The 14,707-nt window shown below is 37.3% G+C and overlaps 1 protein-coding gene across 7 annotated transcripts in view; it reads left to right on the top strand.

Moving 5' to 3' along the window:
• Positions 1 to 14,707, top strand: part of JADE3 (jade family PHD finger 3) — a 142,638-nt gene that overhangs the window by 105,593 nt on the left and 22,338 nt on the right. For all 7 annotated transcript variants that reach the window (XM_033105531.1, XM_033105512.1, XM_033105521.1 and 4 more), the window contains one exon: positions 13,869 to 14,059. In XM_033105531.1, the coding sequence (XP_032961422.1) occupies positions 13,869 to 14,059 (191 nt within the window). The remainder of the gene's footprint in view (positions 1 to 13,868; positions 14,060 to 14,707) is intronic.

Genomic DNA, 14,707 nt, shown 5'->3' with positions numbered 1-14,707 from the left:
TCTTGGTGGTGTCCTTTGAGGCACAAAATTTTTCAATTTTTATGAAATTCAGCTTTTCTATTTTTTTCCTTTGATTGCTTGTCCTTTTGGTGTCAGGTCTAAGAAATCATCGCCCAAACCAAGATCATGAAACTTTACATCTATTTTTTCTAAGAATTTTATAGTTTTACTTCTTATACTTGGGTCTTTGATCTATTTGAATTAATGTTTGTATATGGTGTGAGGTGTTCGGGGTTCAACTTCATTCTTTTGCATGTGGATATCCAGGTATCCCAGCTTCATTTGTTGAGCAGCTTACTTTTAGAAAGTCATAGACACTATATACCCTAACCCTACCCACCTGGGTTCCATGAGTACCTTATAAACCAGGCTTCTATGGAAGAAAACATAGTGCTTGAATCACCAAGAAATCCCAGTTCTATTTTTTCTTACAAAAGTGTAAATACTAATTTTTTTATTAGTTTAAGGTGTACAAAACAACATTATAATAGTTAGACATTTAAACTCCTTCCAAAGTGATAACCCCATCATCTGCTACTCCTCCAACATCGTACATAGCTGTTAAAAAAACATTGACTATATTCCCTATGTGGTACTTTACATCCCGTGACCATACATACATATGTCAAAAAAACTGTATACACATTTTAAGAAAGGAAAAAAATTGTATTAAAATTACGCTGATGGTAACCACTTTGAGCCCCTCTTGTAATTGCAGAAGTCAAACGTGACTTGCATTCATCTTTTGTTATTGGTATATATTGAGTATTAAAATTTTAATACAGTTTTTTCCTTTCTTAAAATGTGTGTACATTTCTTTGATACCCTCTGTATATTTAATTATACTTGACATTCAATATTGTACTTTAGCTTCAGGTGTATAGCACAGTGGTCAGGCCTCTACACAGACTAGGACGTGATCCCCCTGATAAGTCCAGTGCCCATCTGGCACCTTATGTGATCTTTACAACATTATTGATTATATTCCCCATACTGTATTTGATGTCCCTGTGACTATATTGTGAGTACTAATTTGTACTTTCTAATCCCTTCACCTTCTCCCCCATCCCCACCCCTCCCATCTAGCAACCATCAGGTTTTTTTTCCCTAAATCTCTGAATCTATTTCTGTTTTGTTTGTTCGTTTATTCTGTTTTTTAGATTCCACATATAAGTGAGATCATTTAGTATTTGTCTTTCTCTGTCAGAACTTATTTCACTTAGCATAATATTCTCTAGGTCCATCCATGTTGTTGCAAATGGTAAGATTCCATCCTTTTTTATGGTCGGGTAGTAGTTCATTGTATAAATGTACCACAGTTTCTTAATCCAGTCATCTACTGATGGGCATTTTGGTTGTTTACATATCTTGGCTATGTGAATAGCGCTGCAATAAACATCGAAGTGCATGTATTTTTTCGAATTAGTGTTTTGGGTTTCTTTGCGTAGATACCCAGGAGTGGAATTGCTGGATCATAAGGTAGTTCCATTTTCAATTTTTTGAGGAACCTCCATACTGTTTTCCATAGTGGCTGCACCAATCTGCAATCCCACCAACAGTGCACGAGGGTTCCCTTTTCTCCATATCCGCGCCAGCACTTGTTGTTTGTTGATTTATTGATGATAGCCATTCTGACTGGGGTGACATGGTATCTCATTGTGGTTTTTATTTGCATTTCTCTGATGGTTCGTGACATTGAGCATCGTTTCATATGTCTGTTGGCTGTGTGTATGTCCTCTTTAGAGAAATGTCTCTTCATGTCCTCTGCCCATTTTTTAATTGGGGTGTTTGTTTTTTCTTTGTTGTATGAATTTTTATAACAAATTTTGGATATAAGCCCCTTATCAGATGTAACGTTGATAAATATCTTCTCCCATTCAGTAGGCTGTCTTTTGTTTTATTGATGGTTTCCTTTGCTGTGAAAAAACTCTTTAGTTTGATGTAATCCCCCATGTTTATTTTTTCTTTTGCTTCCCTTGCCAGAGGGGATATATCAGTAAAAATATTACTAAGGGTATTGTCTGCAAATTTACTTCCTATATTTTCTAATAGGAGTTTCATTGTTTTGGGTCTTACATTTAAGTGTTTAATCGATTTTGGATTTATTCTTGTATATGGCTTGTGAAGGTGGTCCAGTTTCATTTTCTTTGCATGTATTGTCCAGTTTTCCCAGCACCATTTATTAAATACACTGTCTTTACCCCCAGTGTAAATTCTTGCTTCCATTGTTATTAGATTAAATGACCATATAAGCATAGATTTATATCTTGGCTTTCTGTTCTGTTCCATTGACCTATGTGTCTGTTTCTATGCCAATACCTTGCTGTATTGATTGCTATAGCCTTGTAGTGTGATTTGATGTCAGGTAGTGTTATACCTCCCACTTTGTTCTTATTTCTCAAGATTGCTGTGGCTGTTCGGGGTCTTTTATGGTTCCATATAAATTTTAGGATTATTTTTAAAATCCCCTCTTTCAAAAATCTACCAAGGTGACTTTTTAAAGTTATTCCTACTTTGAACTAAGAAGCTAATTTTTCTACTTTATGCTTGACTCTGTCCAAGTATGATACTTTTTCCCTATACTATATGACAAAACACCATTTATGTTACTTTTTATTGGTTAATTTTATAACTTTTTATGTTAGTGTTTCTTTTTGTATGTCTTTGTTGTTTTTTGCATAGATTACAAAACTCCTAGAAGTTAAGGAGGTCGTCTGGTAACTGTTTGGTTATTTACACTATTGAGGGAATATTTCAACAGTTTATGAAATGAAAAGATAGTACCTTTGGGAGCATTTGAGATCTTGCTCCCTGGCACATGTCGTGAGTTTGGCTCAAGTGAACTCATAAAAATTTAAAAAAAAAAGAAAAGAAAAAAGCTTTATTCTCAAAGTTTCAAATTAAAGTGTTTCCTTTGACATAACTGCCAGATCTAAACTAATATAAATATTTCATAATAAACCCTTGTAATGATTGCTTTTAGAATTAAAACTTATCTTCAGTGTTTGTGTATTGCTTTCATATAAAGAAGAAATGTTAATAATTATTCAATTATAAAAATTCTTCCTGGCTTCCAAATTTTAAAAATTGTAAATTACTGTGCATTGAAAGCATGATGGCATTTCTCTTTTTTAACGTTTAACTTTTTATTTATTTATTTAGTTTTGGTCCTTGGAAAGAACCTTTTAGATTTTTATTAAAATATAGCTAACATACAATATTATGTTAGTTTCAGGTGTACGCCATAGTTATACAACATTTATGTACCTGAAGAAATGATTGTTTATTAATTCTGTGCAAAAGTTTTTTTAATACAGAATGTTATAGCGGTTTACAATAGCATACGAAAAGTGTCAGAATGTAAAAACAAAAATCTTTTAATATATTATTTTGGGTTAGCTTGTTAAAATCAAAACCTAATTGGTTAGTTATTTTATTTTCTACTGATAGAAAAGTCACTTCTCTGGAGAAAATATTCTAAAATATAAATCTGTTAGAGAAATGTAAGAATGACTCTAATGTAATACAATAGTTACATAAGTTAAAATATTGGGAAACAATTCTTTACCATTATGTATTAGTCAAGATAGGCCAATTGCTGTAACAAACATCCCCAAAAGTCTCAGCATCTTAACATAATGAAGGTTTTGTTTCTTGCACATGTCTCCTTCCAATGTGGGTTTGGGATGGGGGTCATCTCTGTCCCATGTAGTCATTCAGGGACTCGGGGGTTTGTTTTGTTTCAGTTTGGTTTGGTTTCATTTTTTTTCTGTTTGTTTCTTTTTTTTAATTAAAGTTTATTGGGGTGACAATTGTTAGTAAAGTTATATAGATTTCAGGTGTACAATTCTGTATTGCGCCATCTATAAATCCCATTGTGTGTTCACCACCCAGAGTCAGTTCTCCTTCCATCACCATGTATTTGATCCCCTTGGTTTCGTTTTTGAGTGGCTCCTCTATCTATTAGGTCCTTTCCCACTCCCTTCTCCACCCCAAAAATTCTAAATCCAGTCTGCAGGAAAAGAAAAGACAATGCAGAGGGTTATGCAGGTAGATTTAGAAGGGGAGGCAGCTAGACTTTGAAGTGGTTTATCCACCCATATGCCATAAGCCAGGACTCACTCACATGGCCCACCTAACTGCAAAGGAGGCTGGGGAATGCAGTCTTGCTGTGGGCTTAGATGAAAAAAGGAATCAGGGTTTGGTGAGCACAGAGCATTTCTCTGCTGCTCTTTAATAGTGACATTACAAATTCAAACCTACATGAGTACAGGAACCTTATTGATTTTATTCACCACCGTAGCACTCTCTGACCTCTTGCATGGCAGCTCTGGGCTCCAGGAGTGAGCATTCCAAGAGATAAGAGTTAGAAGCTGCTAGTCTCAAGGCCTGGGCTCAGGAACTGGCACAGTATTCCACCACACATAATTAGAACATTTGCAGAGCTCCCAGACTGAAAGGAAGAGAAATAGATCCTACCCCTCGACAGAAGAACTATCAAAGGATTTCTGACCATCATCAGTCCATCACAATAGTAATATTTTAATGTTTATATTTGAGTTACTTGTCTTATTACCTACAGTTTAATCCATTAGAAAAATTTGAATGCAAATAAAACTAAACACTTGCTTTTTATTTATTACCTAAACTGCAAGATTGTCAAAATATTTCAGAATTTTATTTCCTAATGGACTTAGAAGTGATTTTGGATATCTGTAAATTAATTGACCTGATCCTTGGGTGCTAGAATTACTCTCTTGGTGGTATAATAACTAAAAAGGACAAAAACATACAATGGAGTAGGTGGAGCAAATCCTTTCAGAATTTTTGTTTTGGCTTCAGACTAGGATTTTCCCTCTGTTCCATCATCCTTTGTGCAGTTCTCTTGTCTTGTGGTGTAGTGTAGTGTGTGTATGTGGTGATTGAGGGGTGTGGTGCAGAGAATTACAGAGACAGCTTGCTCTGTAAGTTACAACTACTTAGATAAGTTTGTTCACTACCACAAATATTTTTTTTTTAAGGAGGGCACAGCTCACCGTGGCCCATATGGGAATCGAACCAGCAACCTTGGTGTTATTAGCACCATGCTCTAACCAACTCAGCTAACCAGCCACCCCCACAAGGAATTTTTTGAAAGTTCAACAAATAAAGATGGTGTTGACCCCACTACATACGTTTTTAGGTAGACTATGGGTGATTTTGACTCTCGTCAGTAATAAGTAAGCTTCAGATAGTTTTTTTTCAGGTTTTCATTTGTATATTTAAATTATTTTCTGTTGCAGTAAGGTTCCAGTGAAAGGAAAACAATGCTTCATGTTTGGTAAAAGAAGCATGCATTATAAGTTGTGTGACACAGAAGTGGTTAATGGTTAAAATTTACTATGTGTATGTGTGTTTAAAACTGCAGATGAATTATTGACTTACTGTAAAAGAATAATCAGAGTACAAAACATTAACTGCGTAGTATATATGCTTATACATACGTATACATCGTATGTGTATGTATAAATAAAGGGGAATGTTCTTGATTTTTTTCACTTAACAATATATCATCATATACTTCTGAGTCATTAATGATACTGAAAGAGGGAATAATTAGATTTTCAGGCAGGCCCTGTTTCTCCTTGGAATGTAAAAACTGGACTAACTGTGCTATGGACAGCAGTACTTGCTTCACTAACTTGCCAGGTCAAATATATACCCACCGGTTCAGCATTTCCACTTGGATGTCCAATAGACATCTCAGACTTAAAGGTCCCAGACTAGTCCCACCTGTAATTTTCCTTGTTTAATTGATGGTAGATCCATCCTTTCTGTTGTAGCTCTGCCTTTTCAGTCTTTCAGGCGACATTCTTAGTCATCTGTGATTCCTCATTCCCTCATACCCCATATTCACTATTAAAGGAGACCCTCTTGGCTCTACTTTCAAAAGATAATTTGGATTTCATACAGTGAGTCAAAGGAAGAACAGCCACTAATGATCAATGGGAGCACCGGCCTACCTGCCTCCCACTTCACTGCTGTATTTGATCGTCATGCCTCTCTCACCCCCCCCCCCCGCTCCCCTTGCCCTACTCTTCCCACACCACCTTTCCCATTCCATGTCAGGCAGCAGCAGCCTACCATTCATGCTTTCAATTGTGAGAATTAGTACAGAGCACAGTGTACAGAGACTTTCATATACACACTTATCTTATTTAAAGTTTAAAGCAGTCCTTTGACTGTTTTTCCAGTACTGTTGCTGTATAAGTTGTTTTTCCATTTACTATTGCCCCCAAACTTAGCAACATCAAGCAACTATGTTATCGTATTCATGGATTCTGTGGGTCTGGAAATCAGGCAGGGCACAGTAGGGGTGCTGTGTCTCTGCTCTACAATGTCTCTGACCTCATCTAAGAAGACTTGAAGTTTGGAGGTGACTCAATAGCTCGGGAGTAGAATCATCTGCAGGTTTATTTACTAACATGTCTGTCACCTGGGCTGGGATGTCATAAAGACTACATGTGGCCTCTCCATGTGGTTTGGCTTCTTCACAGCATGACAGCCTTAGCATAGGCAGACTTTTTACAGGCCTTAGGCACAGGGCTCCCCACGTGCACATGTTCCAGCAAACGGGGTGGAAGCTATATTCCCTTTTATAAGCCAGCCTTGCAATTCTCAGAGCTTCGCTTCTGCCATATTCTATTGGTGAAAACAGTCACAAGCCCTCCCCAATTCAAGAGAAGGAGAAATAGCCTTTACCACTTGATGCGAGAGTGGCAAAGCCACATTGTAGAAGAGCGTGTGGGATTTTGAAAATACCATCTGTCACAGGTTATAATTGTCCTGTTTGATAGATGAGTCATGGAGTCTGGTAGAGAAGTGGTAGCCTCGAGTGGCAAGATTAATGAGGGGTATCTTGGGAAACTACTCCTAGAGAAATGATAACAAGGGGCTCCTATTTAGTGATCTTTTAAGACACTTATTTCCAGCCTTTAAAAAATCCATGATGTTATATAGTATTTGCTGTATCTGTGCTCTTCACAGATGATTCTAATCTGCTCATTAGGAAATGAAAAATAGTCTCTACTGCCAAAGATTTTTAAGATTTTTATTAAAGTATAGCTAACATGCAATATTATATTAGTTTCAGGTGTACACCATAGTTATTCAACATTTATATACCTAAAAAAGTGATCACCGTAAGTCCAACAACCATCAGACACCATACAACGCTTTCACAATATTATTGACTATATTCCCTATGCTGTACATTACATCCACATGACTTGTTTTATACCTGGAAATTTGGACCTCTTATTCTTCTTTATCTTCCCCCCCTTTTTCAGTTACATTTGACATTCAGTATTATTTTATATTAATTTCAGGTGTACAGTATAGTGGTTAGACATTTATATAATTTAAGACTTGATGCCCCTGACGCGTCTGTTACCCACTTGGCACTATACATAGTTATTACCATATTATTGACTATATTCCTTATGCTTTACTTTATATCCTCATGACTATTTTGTAACTACCAATCTGTACTTCTTAATCCCTTCACTTTTTCACCCTGCCCCCCAAGTCCCTCCTGTCACTCCGACGCCATCTGTGTCCATCTGACACCATACATAGTCATTACAAGATTATTGGCTATATTCCTTATGCTATACCCTACATCCCCGTGACTACTGTGTAGCACCCAGTTTGTACTTCTTAACCCCTTCCCTTCCCCCTTTTCACCAATCCCCCAACCCCTCTTCCATTGGGCAACCATCAAAATGTTCTCTGTATCTATGAATTTGTTTCTGTATTGTTTGCTTGTTTATTTTGTTCTTTAGATTCCACATATAAGGGGAATCACATTGCATCTGTCTTTCTCTGTCTGACGTACTCCACTCAGCACAGTACCCCCCAGGTCCATCCATGCTGCTGCAGATGGCAAGCACCCATTCCCTTCCCTGGCCGAACAGTAATCTGTTGTATAATCATATGTGTACCATCTCCTCTTTATTTCCATTCTTCCACCGAGGGACACCCAGGCTGCTTCCACATCCCGGCCATTGGAAACAATGCTGCAATGAACATAAAGATGCAAACATCACCCTGAACTAGCATTTTGGGTTTCTTCAAGTAAATACCCAGAAGTGGGATTACTGGGTCCTTCTTTGTCTCTTCATATAACTTTTGTTTTGCAGTCTATTTTGTCTGGTATCAAAATACTGCTACCCCTGCTTTTTTTGTTTGTTTCCATTTTCATTAAACATCTTTTTCCATCCCTTTCAGTCTGTGTGTATCTTTCAATCTGAAGTGAGTCTCTTGTAGGCAGTACGTGTCAGGATCTTGTTTTCTTATCCATTCAGCCACCGTGTCTTTTGACTGGAGGATTTAACTGATTTATATTTAAAGTAATTGTTGATAGATATGTAGTTATGGCCATATTATTATTCATATTTTTTATCTTTTTTTTCCTTTGTCTTAAATCTGTCGTAGCATTATCCTCTCAAGATCCATCCATGTTGTCACAAATGTTCCTATATCATCTTTTCTTACTGCCGAATAGTATTCCATTGTGTATATATACCACAACTTCTTTATCCATTCATCTATCGAAGGACATTTTGGTTGTTTCCACGTCTTGGCCACTGTAAATAAAGCTGCAATGAACATTGGAGCACACTTGTCTATATGTATAAATGTTTTCAAATTTTTTGGGTAGATACCCAGGAGAGGGATTGCTGGGTCATACGGTAATTCTATTCGTAATTTTTTGAGGAACTTCCACACTGCCTTCCATAACAGCTGCACCAGTCTGCATTCCCACCAGCAGTGTATGAGGGTTCCTTTTTCTCCACAGCCTCTCCAACACTTGTTACTATTTGTCTTGTTGATGATAGCCATTCTGACTGGGGTGAGGTGATATCTCATTGTAGTTTTTACTAGCATTTCTCTGATGATTAGTGACGTTGAGCATTTTTTCATATGTCTATTTGCCATTTGTATGTCCTCTTTGGAGAAATGTCTCTTCAGGTCCTCTGCCCATTTTTCAATAGGGTTGTTTGTTTCTTTGTTGTATGAGTTGCATGAGTTCCTTGTATATTTTGGATATTCCCTTACCGGAGGCACTGTTTGCAAAAATCTTCTCTCATTCAGTTGGTTGCCTCTTTATTTTGTCGATGGTTTCTTTTGCTGTGCAGAAGCTTTTAAGTTTGATATCGTCCCATTCGTTTATTTTAGCTTTTACTTCCTTTGCCTTTGGAGTCAAATTCATGAAATGCTCTTTGAACCCAAGGTCCATAGGTTTAGTACTTATGTTTTCTTCTATGCAGTTTATTGTGTCAGGTCTTATGCTTAAGTCTTTGATCCATTTTCAATTAATTTTAGTACATGGTGACAGATAGCAGTCCAGTTTCATTCTTTTGCACGTGGCTATCCAATTCTCCCAGCACTATTTATTGAAGAGGCTGTCTTTTCTCCATTGTATGTTTTTTGCTTCTTTGTCAAAAATTGTCTGTCCGTATTTATGTGGTTTTATTTCTGGGTTCTCAGTTCTATTCCATTGGTCTACATGTCTGTTTTTCCTGCCAGTACCATGCTGTTTTGATTATTGTTGTCCTATAGTACAAGCTAAAGTCAGAAAATGTGATACCTCCTGCCTTATTCTTTTTTCTTAAGATTGCTTTGGCTATTGGGGGTCATTGGTGGTTCCAAACAAATCGGATGATTTTTTGTTCTATTTCTTTAAAAAATGCCATTGGGATTTTGATGGGGATTGCATTAAATCTATATATTGCTTTGGGTAATACAGCCATTTTAGCTATGTTGATTCTTCCAATCCATGAGCACGGAATGTCTTTCCATTTCTTTGTGTCTTCTTCAATTTCTTTTGAAAATGTCTTCTAGTTTTCAGCATATAGGTCTTTCACATCCTTGATTAAGTTTATTCCTAGGTATTTCATTCTTTTTGCTGCAGTTGCAAAAGGAATTGTTTTTGTATTTTTCTGAGATTTCATTGTTAGTATATAGGAATGCAATGGACTTTTGTACGTTGATTTTGTAACCAGCAACTTAATTGTATTCGGTAATTGTTTCTAATAGCTTTTTGGTGGAGTCTTTAGGGTTTTCTATATATAGCATCATGTCATCTGCAAAAAGTGATAATTTAACTTCTTCATTCCCAATTTGGATGCCTTTTGTTTCTTTCGCTGTGGACCAGCTCGTTCCATGTCTCCACCCCTCCTCCCAGGCTCAATGTGGCCTCTTCTGTATGTCTTCTACCTGCCAAATATTTAGATCAACTGAAGACATACTGAGGATTCATTGTGCATAAGACGCCAGAAGAGGGCATAGGTCAGGTTAGAGCAGTCGCAGCTTCCTTTTATTGCCTTCTCAGCGTCACAGCAGAGTTCACATGGACCAGAGGTAGCAAGTAGGTAGCTTACCTTGAGGAGCAGCAGGTGGATAGGCCTTCTGTGTATGGGGCTAAGGAGATGTGGTTGTGGGTCCTCTCACCAAAGGTCCATCATCCAGAAAGTTATTACAACATTCACTTACACTCAGACATCCAAATTGGAAACCGTACCCCACTGCATCGTTCTAACAAAATTGCTCAGACCTCTAGGTTTGTGAGCTTTTGCTGATTTGGTTAGTGGTCTGGTGACCATTCAATGAGTGTCTGTTATACCTAGTATATAATAGCCAGAGAATAAAATCACCCAGGGATAATCCTGGGATTTCCCCCCAGCTGTAACAGTGTTATATGTACTTGAAGATATTAAAGCTGCATTTTTAAATTCCAGAGTCATACTTTTTTCACTAATTCTCATACACCTTCCCTTCTATCGTTATAAATACAAGAATTTCTCCTTGTGAGTATGTTGTGTTAACGTTCCCTTTTCCCCATGTGTTTCCTTTCCTTTGGTGTTACTGGTTCACTCTATAATCTTTATTTTCGTAGACTCAGTCCTTAGATTCAGATCTTTAGTTACCTGTGAAAATATACGTATGAAAAGATGAGATAACATCATCATTATAAATTTCGCATCGAGTTGTAATATATACATGGAAAAGTAACCAAAGCATAACAGTATATAACTCTGTGAATTTTCATGAATTAACTGTCCTTTCACTGCCACTCAGATCAAGAAATAGAGCATTATCAACACCCCAGAGCCCTCCTGCTCCTACCCACTAACTGACCTTCGTCACCATAGGTGATCGTTTTACCAGTTTTTGAACTTCATCTTGTTTATCACGGTGGTGGTGAGATTCATCCACGCTCTTGCATGTAATAATAGGGCATTAAGTTTCACTTCTGTGTCGTAATCCGTTGTGTGAATATATCACATGTCATTTGTCTACTCTGTTCTTGATAGATATTTGGGTTGCTTCCAGTTTTCAGCTATGATGAAAAATGCTACTATGAACATTTTTCTGCATCTTTTGGTAGATACATGTGGACTTTTTGTTAAGTATATTCCTAGGAATGGGTTTTCTAGATCATAGGGGGTATGTGTATGTTCAGGTATAATATCTGCTGCCAAATAGTTTGCCAGAGTGGCAATTCACACTCCCACTAGCAGTATATGAGAGGTCTATTTGCTCCACTAAGTATTGTCAGTTTTTGATCAGTCTTCAAGTTTAGCCATTCTGCTAGGTAATAGTGATTGATTTCAGTTTTCAATCTGTAATAACTAATGAGGTTCAGAACCTTTAAAATGTTTTCTTGCCCTGGATAGCTTTATTTGTCAAGTGTCTATTCAAGTTTTTTGCCCAGTTTTTAGTTGGTTTTTCTGTCTTTTTGTAATTAATTTGTAAGAGTTTGTTATATATAGTTGATAACGTTTTTCAATGTCTTCCTTTATGGTTAATGACTTTTGTGTCTTATTTAAAAATTATATTTTCCTATCCCAAGGTTATAAAGATACTCCCCTTTGTTTTCTTCCAGAAGTCTAATAAACGTTATTAGTTTAATTTAAAAACATTTATAGTCTACCTTGTTCCACATAGAATTTGAGGCAATTGAGTTGTTAGCAGAATATTCTTCCTTTTAGAAGAAGATGAATCTTGAAAAGATTATTCTAAAATTACCTCATACGCCATTCATCAAAAAAGCACAGCATATTTAATCTGATAGTCTCTGGAGAATTCATATACGTGTCTTGTCCTTTTCAGTTGGGTTCATTTCAGTTGGAAGCAGGCCTCTTATAGCAGTTCCGAAATTTTTAGCTTCAATTAATATTATAGGGTTCTGTTTTTTCTTCAAATATTTGTTGCCTTTGGCTTTAAAAACTCCATATAGTAGAAAAAAGAATATGTGCAAATGTGTATAGTTACTAGCTTTATTCAATATATATTGTTTGGAATCATAAGCTTTTAGAAGGGTGCTTAGGAGGAAATATTTACTCTGTATTTACAGAGTAGACTTTGCCTATATATTTATATGTCTTCATATGAATGCATTTATGTTTATGAATCCTTTTAAATATATAGTAACTCTAGAGTAAAGAAGCTTGCTCCAGAAGTCTTACAGAGAAACATATTTCATCATAAAATAATGAAAATTACATCTATTTGTTTCTTTCTTGTTTTTTACAATTGCCAGGGAATGATAATCCAAATTTCCTCCTGGGTGTATTTTCTTTTTATGAAGTGTTTTTTCTTTTTTAATTCTTTTTTTTTTTAATTTTTTTATTGGGGAATTTGGGGAACAGTGTGTTTTTCCAGGACCCATCAGTCGTTGTCCTTCAATCTAGTTGTGGAGGGCGCAGCTCAGCTCCAAGTCCAGTCGCCGTTTGCAATCTTAGTTTCAGGGGGCGCAGCCCACCACCCTACGTGGGAATTGAACCAGCGACCTTGTTAAGAGCTTGAGCTCTAACCAACTGAGCCATCCGGCCGCCCCTCTTGGGTATATTTTCTGATGCTTCATGCAGTACCTAAAACATTGGTTGTAGAATAGGTCATTGGTATGAGAAACTTCTTTTGGTTTTCTTGCCTTAGGCTCTTAAGTGTCAGAAGGGGTGAGGGGAAATACGGGTTTGCTCAGCCCTGCTGAAGAAGTTGATGGAAGAACATAACTCTTTCATGCCATCATATTACTCTGGCTCAGGCTTATGATCACTGTCATTTATGGTTGGGAAATGCCTTGAGTTTGTGTAAGCCCAGGGCCTCTTGGCTTTAACTTATCTACATAAACAGTGAAAATAAGAAATATAACAACAACGGCATTATTAAACATTTATTTTTTGCTATACACTGTGCTAAGCACTTTATATATTTTATTTCATATACTTGTCTTCATAGCCCTAAAAGTTTGAGATTATTTTATCACAATTTATGATTATCGTCAGCCCTCGCTAAGAAAACTGAACCAACATGGAAAGTAAGTAATTGCCCAAGATCAGCATACAAGTGAGTGGCAGAGTAAACAGCCTTGTCTGATTCTCGAGCCTGAACTCTTTATCGCCATCCAGTATTGCCTTTGTGGCAGAAAAGCATGAGCTGAAATAGATCTTTGGTATGGAATCTGGCTGTGCCTTTGTGCAGGTATCACCCCTTCCTCGGTTTCCCCTTCTAAATAAATGCGGTGGCCGTTGTACCAAGAACACACAATGCAACATTTTATTAGAATGAATGGTCGTAGGGACCCAGGAGCCATGAGGGTAAATGAAGCATTTCGTCAGCAGTCAGTGTTCACAGGTTATGACAAAACTGAATTTGTAGAACCATTTGCTATCTAGAAAGGGATCTGCCATCCCTCCCATTTGGGTAGAAAGGGAGAGCAGTTGACTTCACGTCATGACCTGAGTGCTATTGAGCCTGTCCAGTCAGTGCCTGCAATCTGTCATTTGTTGATTGTTATCACTGTCTGTCTTTTGCTTTTCTAGGATTGTGGCCGAGAAGGTAAAGGAGATTCTGTTTACCCGGCCCCGAAAGTATATCCAGTGCTCTAACTCAGAGACAGTGGAGCCTGGTTATATCAACATTACGGAGCTGGCGGCATCTGTGTGCCGCTATGACCTAGACGACATGGACATCTTCTGGCTCCAGGGACTCAATGAGGACCTTGCAGAAATGGGTAAGTTATTTTTTCACAAGTAAGTTGCTTCTTGACGCAACATGTGATTTTTTGTTGTTGTTGTTGTTAAGTTGTCAGGACCATTTTACTTGCTTTCATCTTGTGGCTTCCTTTCTTTTCTGGCCTTTTTGTGTATTTTTCTCTTTGATTTCATCTTAATGAGGCATATCTTGAACTGCATAAATATATTGAAATAGAGCAATAAAATTTAAATCTGACCTTTTCTTTCCTTGTTCATGGTGAGTAGCACAGATCAGGGATGGCATGTAGATTTCACGAGACTGTTTCCCAATTCTGAGTGTGTGAGAGGTCATGGCTCGTGGACTTCTGGTTGAGGAGGATTCTAAGATTGGTTCCTCATTCAGCCCTGAAAAGCATTCAGATCAGAGAGCGGGCCCAAAGATAGTAGCGCCTCTACCATCTCTTCTTGATGGAGAGAAGCTCCAAGTTCACCATTAGGCAGCACCACTGCAACTGACAGGATGATATGACCAGGGCGCCTTAATGCAGGACTCGTAATTTTGCTGCTTGGAAGAAGAATGGCAGGCCAAGGGTAAACCATCTCAAAGCAGTTCTTAGCTACCTCCAGAGAGTTCTAGAGTGGTCGTGCAACTCTCAAAAATAAAATAAAATGAAGCAAAAACAAAC

The sequence above is a fragment of the Rhinolophus ferrumequinum genome, chromosome X, assembly GCF_004115265.2.
Source record: "Rhinolophus ferrumequinum isolate MPI-CBG mRhiFer1 chromosome X, mRhiFer1_v1.p, whole genome shotgun sequence".
Classification (NCBI taxonomy): domain Eukaryota; kingdom Metazoa; phylum Chordata; class Mammalia; order Chiroptera; family Rhinolophidae; genus Rhinolophus; species Rhinolophus ferrumequinum.
This window is presented reverse-complemented; position numbering and strand designations above follow the sequence as displayed.